We start from the raw sequence: 16,995 nt of genomic DNA, 5'->3' as shown, positions 1-16,995 counted from the left end.
TAGTACACTACTGATGACCAGGGCAACCTATTCTCTATATAGTACACTACTGATGACCAGAGCAACCTATTCTCTATATATTGAACTACTTATGGGCTCTGGTCAAAAGTAGACCTAGTGCACTAACAGAAGGAGCCCAAATAGTACCCTTCCCTGTATAAAGCACTAGGGCCCATAGGTCTCTGGTCCAAAGTAGTGCACTATATAGGGAATAGGGTACCGTGTGGGACATAACCTTGGACACAGCAGAGGCTAGACAAGATATTTCAAAACCAGGCTTTTTACACAGGCAAGAAATGTTTCTTTCCAATACCACAAAGTTGTTTTCATATTAGTTTGTCATCTAGATTCCACTATCATTCTGAGGAACCACTTGTCAAATCAAATCAAATCAAATTTATTTTTATATAGCCCTTCGTACATCAGCTGATATTCTCAAAGTGCTGTACAGAAACCCAGCCTAAAACCCCAAACAGCAAGCAAAGCATGTGAAAGAAGCACGGTGGCTAGGAAAAACTCCCTAGGAAAAACTCCCTAGAAAGGCCAAAAACCTAGGAAGAAACCTAGAGAGGAACCAGGCTATGAGGGGTGGCCAGTCCTCTTCTGGCTGTGCAGGGTGGATATTAAAACAGAACATGGTCAAAATGTTAAAATGTTAAAATGTTCATAAATGACCAGCATGGTCAAATAATAATAATCATAGTAGTTGTCGAGGGTGCAACAAGCACGTCCGGTGAACAGGTCAGGGTTCCATAGCCGCAGGCAGAACAGTTGAAACTGGAGCAGCAGCACGGCCAGGTGGACTGGGGACAGCAAGGAGTCATCATACCAGGTAGTCCTGAGGCATGGTCCTAGGGCTCAGGTCCTCCGAGAGAAAGACAGAAAGAGAGAAAGAGAGAATTAGAGAGAGCATATTTAAATACACACAGGACACCGGATAAGACAAGAGAAATACTCCAGATGTAACAGACTGACCCTAGCCCCCCGACACATAAACTACTGCAGCATAAATACTGGAGGCTGAGACAGGAGGGATCAGAAGACACTGTGGCCCCATCCGATGATACCCCCGGACAGGGCCAAACAGGCAGGATATAACCCCACCCACTTTGCCAAAGCACAGCCCCCACACCACTAGAGGGATGTCTCCAACCACCAACTTACCGTCCTAAGACAAGGCCGAGTATAGCCCACAACGATCTCCGCCATGGCACAACCCAAGGGGGGGTTCTGTCACGTGAAGGAGCACCCAGGGTTTCACGCGTTGTTAGTTAGTGAAGCGAGAGAGAGAACTGGAACTAGAATAAAGAGACAGGGAGAGAGTGGCTAATATGGTTTAAGAGGACATAAAGGTTAACAGTTCACCTGGCTGGTAACAATGGGAGGCTTGAAGAACAGGGTTTAAACAAATGAATCGAGCACGGAGAATGACTTGAGTGCGACTTTAATTTACTCACATGTAGCGCGGTAAGCAGTATGGTCACTCTTCAGTCTGTGTTGTGTGGGACATCACTGAAAACGACTTCTCCCTTTTCTGTAATGTTATCTTCGAAATAAAGTGTTAGACGTCTCCCAGGAGACATAAAGAACCATTTATAGCAGTAGGCCACAGGGATTCTAAATGCCCTCAGATTGTTTTTACCAGATATGTTGTATGTAATGCAGTATTAGTTTTGAAAACACGGGTAGTTTATAAATCTACTCTCCTATTCCCAGTCCTCAGGTTGCCACTCGTCTCCTGGCCCACAAGATCCAGTCTCCACAGCAGAGAGAGGCTCTGCAGGCCCTCACAGTAAGACAACACACCATCATATTATTATACTATAGTAATAACTATATAATACTATAGTAAAATCAAAGTTTATTTGTCGCGTGCGCCAAATACAAGAGGTTTTAGACCTTACAGTGAAATGCTTACTTACAGGCTCTAACCAATAGTGCAAAAAAGTGTTAGGTAAGTAAAGAAATAAAACAACAGTAAAAAGACAGGCTATGTACAGTAGCGAGGCTACATACAGACACCGGTTAGTCAGGCTGATTGAGGTAGTATGTACATGTAGATATGGTTAAAGTGACTATGCATATATGATGAACAGAGAGTAGCAGCAGTGTAAAGGAGGGGTTGGCGGGTGGTGGGACACATTGCTGATAGCCCGGTTAGCCAATGTGCGGGAGCACTGGTTGGTCAGCCCAATTGAGGTAGTATGTACATGAATGTATAGTTAAAGTGACTATGCATATATGATAAACAGAGAGTAGCAGCAGCGTAAAAAGAGGGGTTGGGGGGGGGCACATAATGCAAATAGTCTGGGTAGCCATTTGATTACCTGTTGAGGAGTCTTATGGCTTGGGGGGTAAAAACTGTTGAGAAGCCTGTGTCCCCCAAACGGCAGCTTATGAACAGGTCAACCCCTCTATATAACAGAAGATCCAGTCTCCTCAGCAGAGAGAGGCCCTTCAGGCCCTCACAGTAAGAAGTTGAAAGGTATGAAGGAAATGCATTGTGTGGCTTCTCTTGGCTCTTGTGGGTTCTGTCACGTGAAGGAGCACCCAGGGTTTCACGCGTTGTTAGTTAGTGAAGCGAGAGAGAGAACTGGAACTAGAATAAAGAGACAGGGAGAGAGTGGCTAATATGGTTTAAGAGGACATAAAGGTTAACAGTTCACCTGGCTGGTAACAATGGGAGGCTTGAAGAACAGGGTTTAAACAAATGAATCGAGCACGGAGAATGACTTGAGTGCGACTTTAATTTACTCACATGTAGCGCGGTAAGCAGTATGGTCACTCTTCAGTCTACACACGGGGCTGTCTGTCAATGGATGCACCCTGTTCCCTACACACTGACTATACAAAACATTAAGAACTCATTAGGAAACTCTTTCCATGACATAGACCAGGTCTGTCCAACCTTCTTCCTGGAGATCTACTGTCCTGTAGGTTTTCAGTCCAACCCTCTTCCTGGAGATCTACTGTCCTGTAGGTTTTCAGTCCAACCCTCTTCCTGGAGATCTACTGTCCTGTAGGTTTTCAGTCCAACCCTCTTCCTGGAGATCTACTGTCCTGTAGTTTTTCAGTCCAACCCTCTTCCTGGAGATCTACTGTCCTCTAGGTTTTCAGTCCAACCCTCTTCCTGGAGATCTACTGTCCTGTAGGTTTTCAGTCCAACCCTCTTCCTGGAGATCTACTGTCCTCTAGGTTTTCAGTCCAACCCTCTTCCTGGAGATCTACTGTCCTGTAGGTTTTCAGTCCAACCCTCTTCCTGGAGATCTACTGTCCTGTAGGTTTTCAGTCCAACCCTCTTCCTGGAGATCTACTGTCCTGTAGGTTTTCAGTCCAACCCTCTTCCTGGAGATCTACTGTCCTGTAGGTTCAGTCCAACCCTCTTCCTGGAGATCTACTGTCCTGTAGGTTTTCAGTCCAACCCTCTTCCTGGAGATCTACTGTCCTGTAGGTTTTCAGTCCAACCCTCTTCCTGGAGATCTACTGTCCTGTAGGTTTTCAGTCCAACCCTCTTCCTGGAGATCTACTGTCCTGTAGGTTCAGTCCAACCCTAATGTAGCATATCTGATTCAGCAAGTTAAGGTCTTGTTGAGCAGCTAATTAGTAGAATCAGGTGTGTTAAATTAGGGTTGGACTGAAAACCCACAGGATGGTAGATCTCCAGGAAGAGGGTTGGACAGCCATGACATATACTGACCAGGTGAATCCAGGTGAAAGCTATGATCCGTTATTAATGTCACTGAGGTGAAAGGTGGCAGAGCTAGAGAGGTGTTTGTCAGACCAGGAGACATCCCACAAATCAGTCTACTCAGGAAAACGTCAGTAGCGTCTGAACGGTTTGGCCTGAACACTAGTATTATGACCATTCTATTGAAAGATGAGACTCTCACCAAGGCGTTCTGCGTTTTGCTCCAGGACGCCCACAAGACTCACAAGCCTCGTATGAAGGTTCCCCGGTAACAGTTTAACAAATCCATGGAAGGATATGTGGAGATGGTTTAGTGCCTAAAATAAGGGGATAAATACATGTTAAATCATGAAAAATATCCTGATCTTTCTTATATATCTCAGATATAGGACAGATACTTCAGAACTAACTTCCTTTAGATTTTTTGGGGGGGACTGTCTGTTGTTCCATGTAATGAATCTGTTATTTAATGTGTTTCTATTGGCTAACAGCAGTAATGCCAAATTCAATGTTTTATCCTATACATTTTATATATATTCAACAACCTTAGTTAACCATCAACAGGAAAAAAATAAAATAAAATAAAATAATAAATAAATAAATAAATATATATATATTTTTTTACATTTATTTATTTATATATATATATATATATATATTTTTGATACCTTAATGGGTCTTAAAATTCCAAATCAGATAGCTAAGTGATCCTTGGTATGACCATCATAAAACAGTTCCATGTGTTAGCATGTGGTGACACAGCGCCGTCCTTTGTTACGTACCAAATGCACCCTATTCCCTATATAGTGCACTACTTTTGTCCAGAGCCGACAAAGGGTGACATTTGGGACAAAGGCATTGTTAATGTTTAGGGCTGTGTGTGTAGGGTCATGTGATTCCTGTTGATGGTTAACTAAGGTTGTTGAATCTAAACTGTATATTTCCTGTGCTGTGTCTGGGATAAGATCCTAAATGGATCTGTTTCAGTAGTTTCATTCAGTTCCATTCACTGGGAGGGAAAAGATTTTCCATTTGGGCTCCTAGACAGTGTAGATACACTTCCTGTAGAACCTATAGAATTCTGACATCACCGTTACCCACAGGTTCTAGAAGCCTGCATGAACAACTGTGGCAAGAGGTTCCACAGTGAGGCGGCAAAGTTCCGCTTCCTCAATGAACTCATCAAAGTCCTGTCTCCAAAGGTATGAGTAACCCCAATGGTTTTCAAAGGAAAGTTTCTGTGGTCATCCCAAATGGAAGCCTATTCCCTATATAATGCACTACCAGGGCCTAAATGGCAGCCTATCTTGACTGGGGCCCTGGTCAAAAGTAGTGTACTAGAAAGGGAATAGGGTGCCATTTGGGACCTAGAGTCTGTTAGGTTTTTATGCAACAGTATCAGGAAGGAGTGATTGTATAAAAGGGGAGTTATGTTATTCGTGTCTCCAGTGTAATCCAGTCAGTTATTGTATTAAAGGGGCGTTGTGTTATCAGTGTCTCCAGTGTAATCCAGTCAGTTATTGTATTAAAACCTCTCTAGGGTAGGTGGGACGCAATCGTCCCACACTATTCAACAGCCAGTGAAAAATCAGAGCGCCAAATTCAAAACCACAAAATGTCATAATTCAAAGTTCTCAAACATAGGACAATTTTAAACCATTTTATAGATCAAGTTCATATTTCTATCTAAAAACAGCATTTTACATTGGCGCGTGACGTTCAGAAAATATTTTGCCTCCAATTCTGCCGGTAAATCAGCACCACAATTTACAAAAATACTCGTCATAAACGTTGATAAAATATTAAACTGTCATTCAAAGAATTATAGATGAACATCTCCTTTATGCTAACGCTGTGAAAGATTTCAAAATAACTTTACTGGGAAAGCACACTTTGCAATAATCTGAATACTGCGCTCAGAAAAATACTCTAGGAAATACAGATACCCGCCATTTTGGAGTCATCTAAAATATTAAATAGCATTAGAAATATTCCCTTACCTTTGATGATCTTCATCGGAAGGCACTTCCAGGAATCCCAGGTCCACAATAAATGTTGTTTTGTTCGATAAACTCCATAATTTATGTCCAAATAGCTCCTTGTTGTTCGCTCGTTCAGTTCAGCTACTCCAAATGTAGGAAGCGTGCCGAAAATGTCACGAAGAAAAGTTTAAAAAAAAATCTATTTACGTTCGTTCAAACATGTCAAACGTTGTAAAGCATCAATCTTTAGGGCCTTTAGAACGTGAAGCTTCAGTAATATTCCAACCGGACGGTTCCAGTGTCTTGAAAAACGTTTTGGAACACAGGTCCCTTCTCACTTGAACGCGGACCAATGAACTGATGGGTCTACAACTTCCCAGCCTTCTTGTTCGGTCTCTGTTCATCATAGACGCCTCAAACAACTTTCTAAATACTGTTGGCATCTAGTGGAAGCCTTAGGAAGTACAAAATTAACCCTAACTCACTGTGTGTTCGATTGGCAATGACTTGAAAGGACTACAAGCACCAGAATTCTCACTTCCTGGTTAGATTTTTCTCAGGTTTTTGCCTGCTATATGAGTTCTGTTATACTCACAGACATCATTGAAACAGTTTTAGAAACTTCAGTGTGTTTTCTATCCAAATATACTAATAATATGCATATTCTTGTTCTTGGGCCCGAGTAGTAGGCCGTTTAATTTGGGTACGTTTTTCATCCGGCCATGAAAATACTGCCCCCTACCCTAGAGAGGTTGTCAGTGTCTCCAGTGTAATCCAGTCAGTTATTGTATTAAAGGGGCGTTGTGTTAATAGTGTCTCCAGTGCCAGTCAGCCTTCACTTTTCAGTATTAAAGGGGTGTTGTGTTAATAGTGTCTTCAGTGTAATCCAGTCAGTTATTGTATTAAGGGGCGGGAGTGCCCGTGTTCCGCAGTCCTACTCCAGTGGGGTGGGGGCTTCAGTGTAATCCAGTCAGTTATTGTATTAAAGTGGTGTTGTGTTATCAGTGTCTCCAGTGTAATCCAGTCAGTTATTGTACATGAATCATCATTTAAGGTGTGATAGAGACTGATGAATGATCAAATACTTTTTAATAGGGGCTGTCTATCTGAGATAACAGTTGATGAATTAATTCACTCATTCACTCACCCATCCATCCATCCCTCTTGTGCTTCTGCCTCCTCATTGCTTGCTCTTTGTGGTTTAGGCTGGGTTACTGTAGTTTAGGCTGGGTTACTGTAGAGCTCTTTGTGGTTTAGGCTGGGTTACTGTAGAGCTCTTTGTGGTTTAGGCTGGGTTACTGTAGTTTAGGCTGGGTTACTGTAGAGCTCTTTGTGTTTTTTTTATTTTACCTTTATTTTACCAGGCAAGTCAGTTAAGAACAAATTCTTATTTTCAATGACGGCCTAGGAACAGTGGGTGAACTGCCTTGTTCAGGGGCAGAACGACCTTGTCAGCTCGGGGATTCGAACTTGCAACCTTCGGTTACTAGTCTAACGCTCTAACCACTAAGCTAACCTGCCGCCCCGGTTTAGGCTGGGTTACTGTAGAGCTCTTTGTGAGCTCTACAGTAACCCAGCCTAAACTAGTCAATTTGTAAGTCGCTCTGGATAAGAGCGTCTGCTAAATGAGTTAAATGTAAATGTACAGTAACCCAGCCTAAACTACAGTAACCCAGCCTAAACCACAAAGAGCTCTACAGTAACCCAGCCTAAACGACAGTAACCCAGCCTGTAGTTTAGGCTGGGTTACTGTAGTTTAGGCTGGGTTACTGTAGAGCTCTTTGTGGTTTAGGCTGGGTTACTGTAGAGCTCTTTGTGACTGCTGCTGAAGTTAAAAAGGCTTTAGAAAATACATGTGATTGATTGATTGATCTGCAGTTCCTGGGTCAGTGGAGTGGTGCGGAGGTAAAGCTGAGGGTGACGGAGGTTCTGTACAGCTGGACTTTGTGGCTCAAAGAAGAACCCAAGATTCAGGAGGCCTACCGCATGCTGAAGAAACAAGGTCCATTACAACACCTCAGAACCTTTTGAACCACTACTCAGAGCTGTTATACCTTAGAACTCTAGCACCTTAGAACCAGGAGGCCTATCACTCAGGAAACAAGGTCTGTTACTGCTCAGAACCGTTATACCTTAGAACTCTAGCACCTTAGAACCAGGAGGCCTATCACTCAGGAAACAAGGTCTGTTACTGCTCAGAACCGTTATACCTTAGAACTCTAGCACCTTAGAAACAGGAGGCCTATCGCTCAGGAAACAAGGTCTGTTACTGCTCATAACCGTTATACCTTAGAACTCTAGCACCTTAGAACTGTTACAGCTTAGTTACAGGAGGCCCAGCGCATGTTTAAAAAACAAGGTCCATTATGATACAGAACCGTTACAACCTGTGGGCCCAGGTCAAAGGTCAGGCTCTGTAAAGAGAACCGGGTGGCATTTGGGGAAACAACCACTCATTGTCTCTCCGTGTCTGTTCTTCAGGCCTTGTGAAGAAGGACCCTAAACTCCCAGACACCATTGTGATGCCTCCTCCCTCACAGCGAGCTGAGGACTCTGTGTTCAACCAGGAGGACAAGGCCAAGGTGTGTGTGTGAGAGAGAGAGAAAGCCTTTTTTAGTTGATCTTCTTGTCTTATCTCTCTTAATGTGTGTGTGTGTTTACAGTTGTTAGCCACACTCCTGAAGAGCAGTAGTCCTGAAGATCTGCAGACAGCCAACAGACTGATCAAGAACACCATCAAAGAAGTGAGACCGTGTGTGTGTGTGTGTGTGTGTGTGTGTGTGTGTGTGTGTGTGTGTGTGTGTGTGTGTGTGTGTGTGTGTGTGTGTGTTGGTGATGGTTGACTGCTGTATTGTTGTCTGTAGGAGCAGCAGAAAGCGGAGCGTGTATCTAGACGTGTCTCTACCCTGGAGGAGGTCGCTAGCAGAACCAGACAGCTGAGAGAGTTACTACGGCAACACTGTCTCACTGGGCCCTCCACACACCACACTGACAACCTGAAGGTATGGGGCTGTTTCTCTCTGTCAACACTAACTGGGCCCTCCACACACCACACTGACCACCTGAAGGTATGGGGCTGTTTCTCTCTGTCAACACTAACTGGGCCCTCCACACACCACACTGACCACCTGAAGGTATGGGGCTGTTTCTCTCTGTCAACACTAACTGGGCCCTCCACACACCACACTGACCACCTGAAGGTATGGGGCTGTTTCTCTCTGTCAACACTGTCTAACTGGGCCCTCCACACACCACACTGACCACCTGAAGGTATGGGGCTGTTTCTCTCTGTCAACACTGTCTAACTGGGCCCTCCACACACCACACTGACCACCTGAAGGTAGGTAGGTGTGTGTGTGTGTGTGTGTGTGTGTGTACACTAAACAGATACCGTGTGTGTGTGCTGTACACAGACGGTACTAACACATGACTGTGTATCCTGACCTTCCTCTAGGCCCTCTACGAGAGCTGTGATAGGCTCAGACCCAACCTTTTCCGATTGGCCAGTGACACCGTCGACGATGACGAAGCTTTAGGTAATTTATCTACGTTGATAATTTAGTCTCTATGTATCCAGATCTACGTTGATCATTTAGTCTCTATGTATTCATATCTACGTTGGTTATTTAGTCTCTATGTATCCAGATTTACGTTGATCATTTAGTCTCTATGTATTCATATCTACGTTGATTATTTAGTCTCTATGTATCCAGATCTACATTGATCATTTAGTCTCTATGTATCCAGATCTACATTGATCATTTAGTCTCTAGAAAGGCAAGAACCTAGGAGAAACCTAGAGAGGAACCAGGCTCTGGGGGGTAGCCAGTCTTCTGGCTGTACCAGGTAGAGAGGAACCAGGCTCTGGGGGGTGGCCAGTCTTCTGGCTGTACCAGGTAGAGAGGAACCAGGCTCTGGGGGGGTGGCCAGTCTTCTGGCTGTACCAGGTAGAGAGGAACCAGGCCCTGGGGGGTGGCCAGTCCTCTTCTGGCTGTACCAGGTAGAGAGGAACCAGGCTCTGGGGGGTGGCCAGTCTTGTGGCTGTACCAGGTAGAGATGAACCAGGCTCTGGGGGGTGGCCAGTCTTGTGGCTGTACCAGGTAGAGATGAACCAGGCTCTGGGGGGGTGGCCAGTCTTCTGGCTGTACCAGGTAGAGATGAACCAGGCTCTGGGGGGTGGCCAGTCTTGTGGCTGTACCAGGTAGAGAGGAACCAGGCTCTGGGGGGTGGCCAGTCCTCTTCTGGCTGTACCAGATAGAGAGGAACCAGGCTCTGGGGGGTGGCCAGTCTTGTGGCTGTACCAGGTAGAGATGAACCAGGCTCTGGGGGGTGGCCAGTCTTGTGGCTGTACCAGGTAGAGAGGAACCAGGCTCTGGGGGGTGGCCAGTCCTCTTCTGGCTGTACCAGGTAGAGATGAACCAGGCTCTGGGGGGGTGGCCAGTCTTGTGGCTGTACCAGGTAGAGATGAACCAGGCTCTGGGGGGGGTGGCCAGTCTTCTGGCTGTACCAGGTAGAGATGAACCATGCTCTGGGGGTGGCCAGTCTTGTGGCTGTACCAGGTAGAGATGAACCAGGCTCTGGGGGGTGGCCAGTCTTGTGGCTGTACCAGGTAGAGATGAACCAGGCTCTGGGGGGTGGCCAGTCCTCTTATGGCTATTTATGAGTCTAATCTGTTCCCTCAATTCTACTCTACTATGAACTATTTTTCATAATAAAAGTGAAATGTTGTAATGTCCCATAGGCCGGATAGGTGCAGTGAAATGTGTTGTTTTACAGGGTCAGGGTTACTGGCCCAATACACTAACTGCTAGCTAGGTTACTGACCCAATGCTCTAACTGCTAGCTAGGTTACTGACCCAATGCTCTAACTGCTAGCTAGGTTACCTGCTGGTTACTGACCCAATGCTCTAACTACTAGCTAGGTTACTGACCCAATGCTCTAACTGTAGGCTAGGCTACTGACCCAATGCTCTAACTGTTAGCTAGGCTACCTGCTGGTTACTGACCCAATGGTCTAACTGCTAGCTAGGCTACCTGCTGGTTACTGACCCAATGCTCTAACTGTTAGCTAGGTTACCTGCTGGTAACTGTCCCAATGCTCTAACTGCTAGCTAGGTTACTGACCCAATGCTCTAACTGTTAGCTAGGCTACCTGAGCATTGGGTCAGTAACCTAGCTAACAGTTAGAGCATTGGGTCAGTAACCTAGCTAACTGTTAGCTAGGTTACCTGCTGGTTACTGACCCAATTCTCTAACTGCTAGCTAGGTTACCTGCTGGTTACTGGCCCAATGCTCTAACTGCTAGCTAGGTTACTGACCCAATGCTCTAACTGCTAGCTAGGTTACCTGCTGGTTACTGACCCAATGCTCTAACTACTAGCTAGGTTACTGACCCAATGCTCTAACTGCTAGGCTAGGCTACTGACCCAATGCTCTAACTGTTAGCTAGGCTACCTGCTGGTTACTGACCCAATGGTCTAACTGCTAGCTAGGCTACCTGCTGGTTACTGACCCAATGCTCTAACTGTTAGCTAGGTTACCTGCTGGTAACTGTCCCAATGCTCTAACTGCTAGCTAGGTTACTGACCCAATGCTCTAACTGTTAGCTAGGCTACCTGCTGGTAACTGTCCCAATGCTCTAACTGCTAGATAGGTTACTGACCCAATGCTCTAACTGCTGGCTAGGTTACCTGCTGGTTACTGACCCAATGCTCTAACTGCTAGCTAGGTTACTTACCCAATGCTCTAACTGTTAGCTAGGCTACCTGCTGGTTACTGACCCAATGCTCTAACTGTTAGCTAGGTTACCTGCTGGTTACTGACCCAATGCTCTAACTGCTAGCTAGGCTACTGACCCAATGCTCTAACTGTTAGCTAGGCTACCTGCTGGTTACTGACCCAATTCTCTAACTGCTAGCTAGGTTACCTGCTGGTTACTGACCCAATGCTCTAACTGCTAGCTAGGCTACTGACCCAATGCTTTAACTGCTAGCTAGGTTACTTACCCAATGCTCTAACTGCTAGCTAGGTTACTTACCCAATGCTCTAACTGTTAGCTAGGCTACCTGCTGGTTACTGACCCAATGCTCTAACTGTTAGCTAGGTTACCTGCTGGTTACTGACCCAATGCTCTAACTGTTAGCTAGGTTACCTGCTGGTTACTGACCCAATGCTCTAACTGCTAGCTAGGCTACTGACCCAATGCTCTAACTGTTAGCTAGGCTACCTGCTGGTTACTGACCCAATGCTCTAACTGCTAGCTAGGTTACCTGCTGGTTACTCAAACAATGCTCTAACTGCTAGCTAGGTTACTGACTCAATGCTCTAACTGCTAGCTAGGTTACCTGCTGGTTACTGACCCAATGCTCTAACTGCTAGCTAGGCTACTGACCCAATGCTTTAACTGCTAGCTAGGTTACTTACCCAATGCTCTAACTGTTAGCTAGGCTACCTGCTGGTTACTGACCCAATGCTCTAACTGTTAGCTAGGCTACCTGCTGGTTACTGACCCAATGCTCTAACTGTTAGCTAGGTTACCTGCTGGTTACTGACCCAATGCTCTAACTGCTAGCTAGGCTACTGACCCAATGCTCTAACTGTTAGCTAGTTTACCTGCTGGTTACTGACCCAATGCTCTAACTGCTAGCTAGGTTACCTGCTGGTTACTCAAACAATGCTCTAACTGCTAGCTAGGTTGCTGACCCAATGCTGTAACTGCTAGCTAGGTTACCTGCTGGTTACTGACCCAATGCTGTAACTGCTAGCTAGGTTACCTGCTGGTTACTGACCCAATGCTGTAACTGCTAGCTAGGTTACCTAATGGTTACTGACCCAATGCTCTAACTGCTAGCTAGTTTACCTGCTGGTTACTGACCCAATGCTCTAACTGCTAGGTAGGTTACCTGCTGGTTACTCAAACAATGCTCTAACTGCTAGCTAGGTTACTGCCCAATGCTCTAACTGCTAGCTAGGCTACCTGCTGGTTACTGACCCAATGCTCTAACTGCTAGCTAGGTTACTGACCCAATGCTCTAACTGTTAGCTAGGCTACCTGCTGGTTACTTACCCAATGCTCTAACTGCTAGCTAGGTTACCTGCTGGTTACTTACCCAATGCTCTAACTGCTAGCTAGGCTACCTGCTGGTTACTGGCCCAATGCTCTAACTGCTAGCTAGGTTACTGACCCAATGCTCTAACTGTTAGCTAGGCTACCTGTTGGTTACTTACCCAATGCTGTAACTGCTAGCTAGGTTACTGACCCAATGCTCTAACTGCTAACTAGGTTACTGACCCAATGCTCTAACTGCTAGCTAGTTTACCTGCCGGTTACTGACCCAATGCTGTAACTGCTAGCTAGGTTACCTACTGGTTACTGACCCAATGCTCTCACTGCTAGCGAGCGAGGTTACTGACCCAATGCTCTAACTGCTAGCTAGGCTACCTGCTGGTTACTGACCCAATGCTCTAACTGCTAGCTAGGTTACCTGCTGGTTACTGACCCAATGCTCTAACTGCTAGCTAGGTTACTGACCCAATGCTCTAACTGCTAGCTAGGTTACCTGCTGGTTACTGACACAATGCTGTAACTGCTGGCTAGGTTACCTACTGGTTACTGACCCAATGCTCTCACTGCTAGCTAGCGAGGTTACTGACCCAACGCTCTAACTGCTAGCTAGGTTACCTGCTGGTTACTGACCCAACGCTGTAACTGCTAGCTAGGTTACCTGCTGGTTACTGACCCAATGCTCTAACTGCTAGCTAGTTTACCTGCTGGTTACTGACCCAATGTACTAACTGCTAGCTAGGCTACCTGCTGGTTACTGACCCAATGCTCTAACTGCTAGCTAGGTTACTGACCCAATGCTCTAACTGCTAGCTAGTTTACCTGCTGGTTATTGACCCAATGCTCTAACTGCTACCTAGGCTACCTGCTGGTTACTGACCCAATGCTGTAAGTGCTAGCTAGGCTACCAGCTAGTTACTGCCCAATGCTCTAACTGCTAGCTAGGCTACCTGCTGGTTACTGACCCAATGCTCTAACTGCTAGCTAGGTTACCTGCTGGTTACTGACCCAATGCTCTAACTGCTAGCTAGGTTACTGACCAAATGCTCTAACTGCTAGCTAGGTTACCTGCTGGTTACTGACCCAATGCTGTAACTGCTGGCTAGGTTACCTACTGGTTACTGACCCAATGCTCTCACTGCTAGCTAGCGAGGTTACTGACCCAACGCTCTAACTGCTAGCTAGGTTACCTGCTGGTTACTGACCCAACGCTGTAACTGCTAGCTAGGTTACCTGCTGGTTACTGACCCAATGCTCTAACTGCTAGCTAGTTTACCTGCTGGTTATTGACCCAATGCTCTAACTGCTACCTAGGCTACCTGCTGGTTACTGACCCAATGCTGTAAGTGCTAGCTAGGCTACCAGCTAGTTACTGCCCAATGCTCTAACTGCTAGCTAGGCTACCTGCTGGTTACTGACCCAATGCTCTAACTGCTAGCTAGGTTAATGGCACAATGCCCTAACTGTTTGCTAGGCTACCTGCTGGTTACTGACCCAATGCTCTAACTACTAGCTAGGTTACTGACCTAATGCTCTAACTGTAGGCTAGGCTACTGACCCAATGCTCTAACTGTTAGCTAGGCTACCTGCTGGTTACTGACCCAATGGTCTAACTGCTAGCTAGGCTACCTGCTGGTTACTGACCCAATGCTCTAACTGCTAGCTAGGTTACTGACCCAATGCTCTAACTGTTAGCTAGGCTACCTGTTGGTTACTTACCCAATGCTGTAACTGCTAGCTAGGTTACTGACCCAATGATCTAACTGCTAACTAGGTTACTGACCCAATGCTCTAACTGCTAGCTAGTTTACCTGCCGGTTACTGACCCAATGCTGTAACTGCTAGCTAGGTTACCTACTGGTTACTGACCCAATGCTCTCACTGCTAGCGAGCGAGGTTACTGACCCAATGCTCTAACTGCTAGCTAGGCTACCTGCTGGTTACTGACCCAATGCTCTAACTGCTAGCTAGGTTACCTGCTGGTTACTGACCCAATGCTCTAACTGCTAGCTAGGTTACTGACCCAATGCTCTAACTGCTAGCTAGGTTACCTGCTGGTTACTGACACAATGCTGTAACTGCTGGCTAGGTTACCTACTGGTTACTGACCCAATGCTCTCACTGCTAGCTAGCGAGGTTACTGACCCAACGCTCTAACTGCTAGCTAGGTTACCTGCTGGTTACTGACCCAACGCTGTAACTGCTAGCTAGGTTACCTGCTGGTTACTGACCCAATGCTCTAACTGCTAGCTAGTTTACCTGCTGGTTACTGACCCAATGTACTAACTGCTAGCTAGGCTACCTGCTGGTTACTGACCCAATGCTCTAACTGCTAGCTAGGTTACTGACCCAATGCTCTAACTGCTAGCTAGTTTACCTGCTGGTTATTGACCCAATGCTCTAACTGCTACCTAGGCTACCTGCTGGTTACTGACCCAATGCTGTAAGTGCTAGCTAGGCTACCAGCTAGTTACTGCCCAATGCTCTAACTGCTAGCTAGGCTACCTGCTGGTTACTGACCCAATGCTCTAACTGCTAGCTAGGTTACCTGCTGGTTACTGACCCAATGCTCTAACTGCTAGCTAGGTTACTGACCAAATGCTCTAACTGCTAGCTAGGTTACCTGCTGGTTACTGACCCAATGCTGTAACTGCTGGCTAGGTTACCTACTGGTTACTGACCCAATGCTCTCACTGCTAGCTAGGTTACCTGCTGGTTACTGACCCAACGCTGTAACTGCTACCTAGGTTACCTGCTGGTTACTGACCCAATGCTCTAACTGCTAGCTAGTTTACCTGCTGGTTACTGACCCAATGTACTAACTGCTAGCTAGGCTACCTGCTGGTTACTGACCCAATGCTCTAACTGCTAGCTAGGTTACTGACCCAATGCTCTAACTGCTAGCTAGGTTACCTGCTGGTTACTGACCCAATGCTCTAACTGCTAGCTAGGTTACTGACCAAATGCTCTAACTGCTAGCTAGGTTACCTGCTGGTTACTGACCCAATGCTGTAACTGCTGGCTAGGTTACCTAGTGGTTACTGACCCAATGCTCTCACTGCTAGCTAGGTTACCTGCTGGTTACTGACCCAACGCTGTAACTGCTAGCTAGGTTACCTGCTGGTTACTGACCCAATGCACTAACTGCTAGCTAGTTTACCTGCTGGTTACTGACCCAATGTACTAACTGCTAGCTAGGCTACCTGCTGGTTACTGACCCAATGCTCTAACTGCTAGCTAGGTTACTGACCCAATGCTCTAACTGCTAGCTAGTTTACCTGCTGGTTATTGACCCAATGCTCTAACTGCTAGCTAGGTTACTGACCCAATGCTCTAACTGCTAGCTAGTTTACCTGCTGGTTATTGACCCAATGCTCTAACTGCTACCTACGCTACCTGCTGGTTACTGACCCAATGCTGTAAGTGCTAGCTAGGCTACCAGCTAGTTACTGCCCAATGCTCTAACTGCTAGCTAGGCTACCTGCTGGTTACTGACCCAATGCTCTAACTGCTAGCTAGGTTAATGGCACAATGCCCTAACTGTTTGCTAGGCTACCTGCTGGTTACTGACCCAATGCTCTAACTACTAGCTAGGTTACTGACCTAATGCTCTAACTGTAGGCTAGGCTACTGACCCAATGCTCTAACTGTTAGCTAGGCTACCTGCTGGTTACTGACCCAATGGTCTAACTGCTAGCTAGGCTACCTGCTGGTTACTGACCCAATGCTCTAACTGCTAGCTAGGTTACTGACCCAATGCTCTAACTGTTAGCTAGGCTACCTGTTGGTTACTTACCCAATGCTGTAACTGCTAGCTAGGTTACTGACCCAATGCTCTAACTGCTAACTAGGTTACTGACCCAATGCTCTAACTGCTAGCTAGTTTACCTGCCGGTTACTGACCCAATGCTCTAACTGCTAGCTAGTTTACCTGCCGGTTACTGACCCAATGCTGTAACTGCTAGCTAGGTTACCTACTGGTTACTGACCCAATGCTCTCACTGCTAGCGAGCGAGGTTACTGACCCAATGCTCTAACTGCTAGCTAGGCTACCTGCTGGTTACTGACCCAATGCTCTAACTGCTAGCTAGGTTACCTGCTGGTTACTGACCCAATGCTCTAACTGCTAGCTAGGTTACTGACCCAATGCTCTAACTGCTAGCTAGGTTACCTGCTGGTTACTGACACAATGCTGTAACTGCTGGCTAGGTTACCTACTGGTTACTGACCCAATGCTCTCACTGCTAGCTAGCGAGGTTACT

General features: G+C 46.2%; 1 protein-coding gene across 1 annotated transcript in view; it reads left to right on the top strand.

The window, feature by feature from the left end:
- LOC106564102 (ADP-ribosylation factor-binding protein GGA2) overlaps positions 1-16,995 on the top strand; it is a 30,989-nt gene that overhangs the window by 2,345 nt on the left and 11,649 nt on the right. The window contains exons 3-9 of the mRNA XM_045690625.2: positions 1,717-1,792; positions 4,792-4,890; positions 7,549-7,672; positions 8,152-8,252; positions 8,334-8,414; positions 8,535-8,672; positions 9,125-9,206. Of these exons, the coding sequence (XP_045546581.2) occupies positions 1,717-1,792; positions 4,792-4,890; positions 7,549-7,672; positions 8,152-8,252; positions 8,334-8,414; positions 8,535-8,672; positions 9,125-9,206 (701 nt within the window). The remainder of the gene's footprint in view (positions 1-1,716; positions 1,793-4,791; positions 4,891-7,548; positions 7,673-8,151; positions 8,253-8,333; positions 8,415-8,534; positions 8,673-9,124; positions 9,207-16,995) is intronic.

This window comes from Salmo salar, chromosome 12, assembly GCF_965601325.2.
Source record: "Salmo salar chromosome 12, fSalSal1, whole genome shotgun sequence".
NCBI classification, from domain to species: Eukaryota; Metazoa; Chordata; class Actinopteri; order Salmoniformes; family Salmonidae; genus Salmo; species Salmo salar.
Note: the sequence above shows the minus strand (reverse complement) of the source record. Positions and strands in the feature narration are given on the sequence as shown.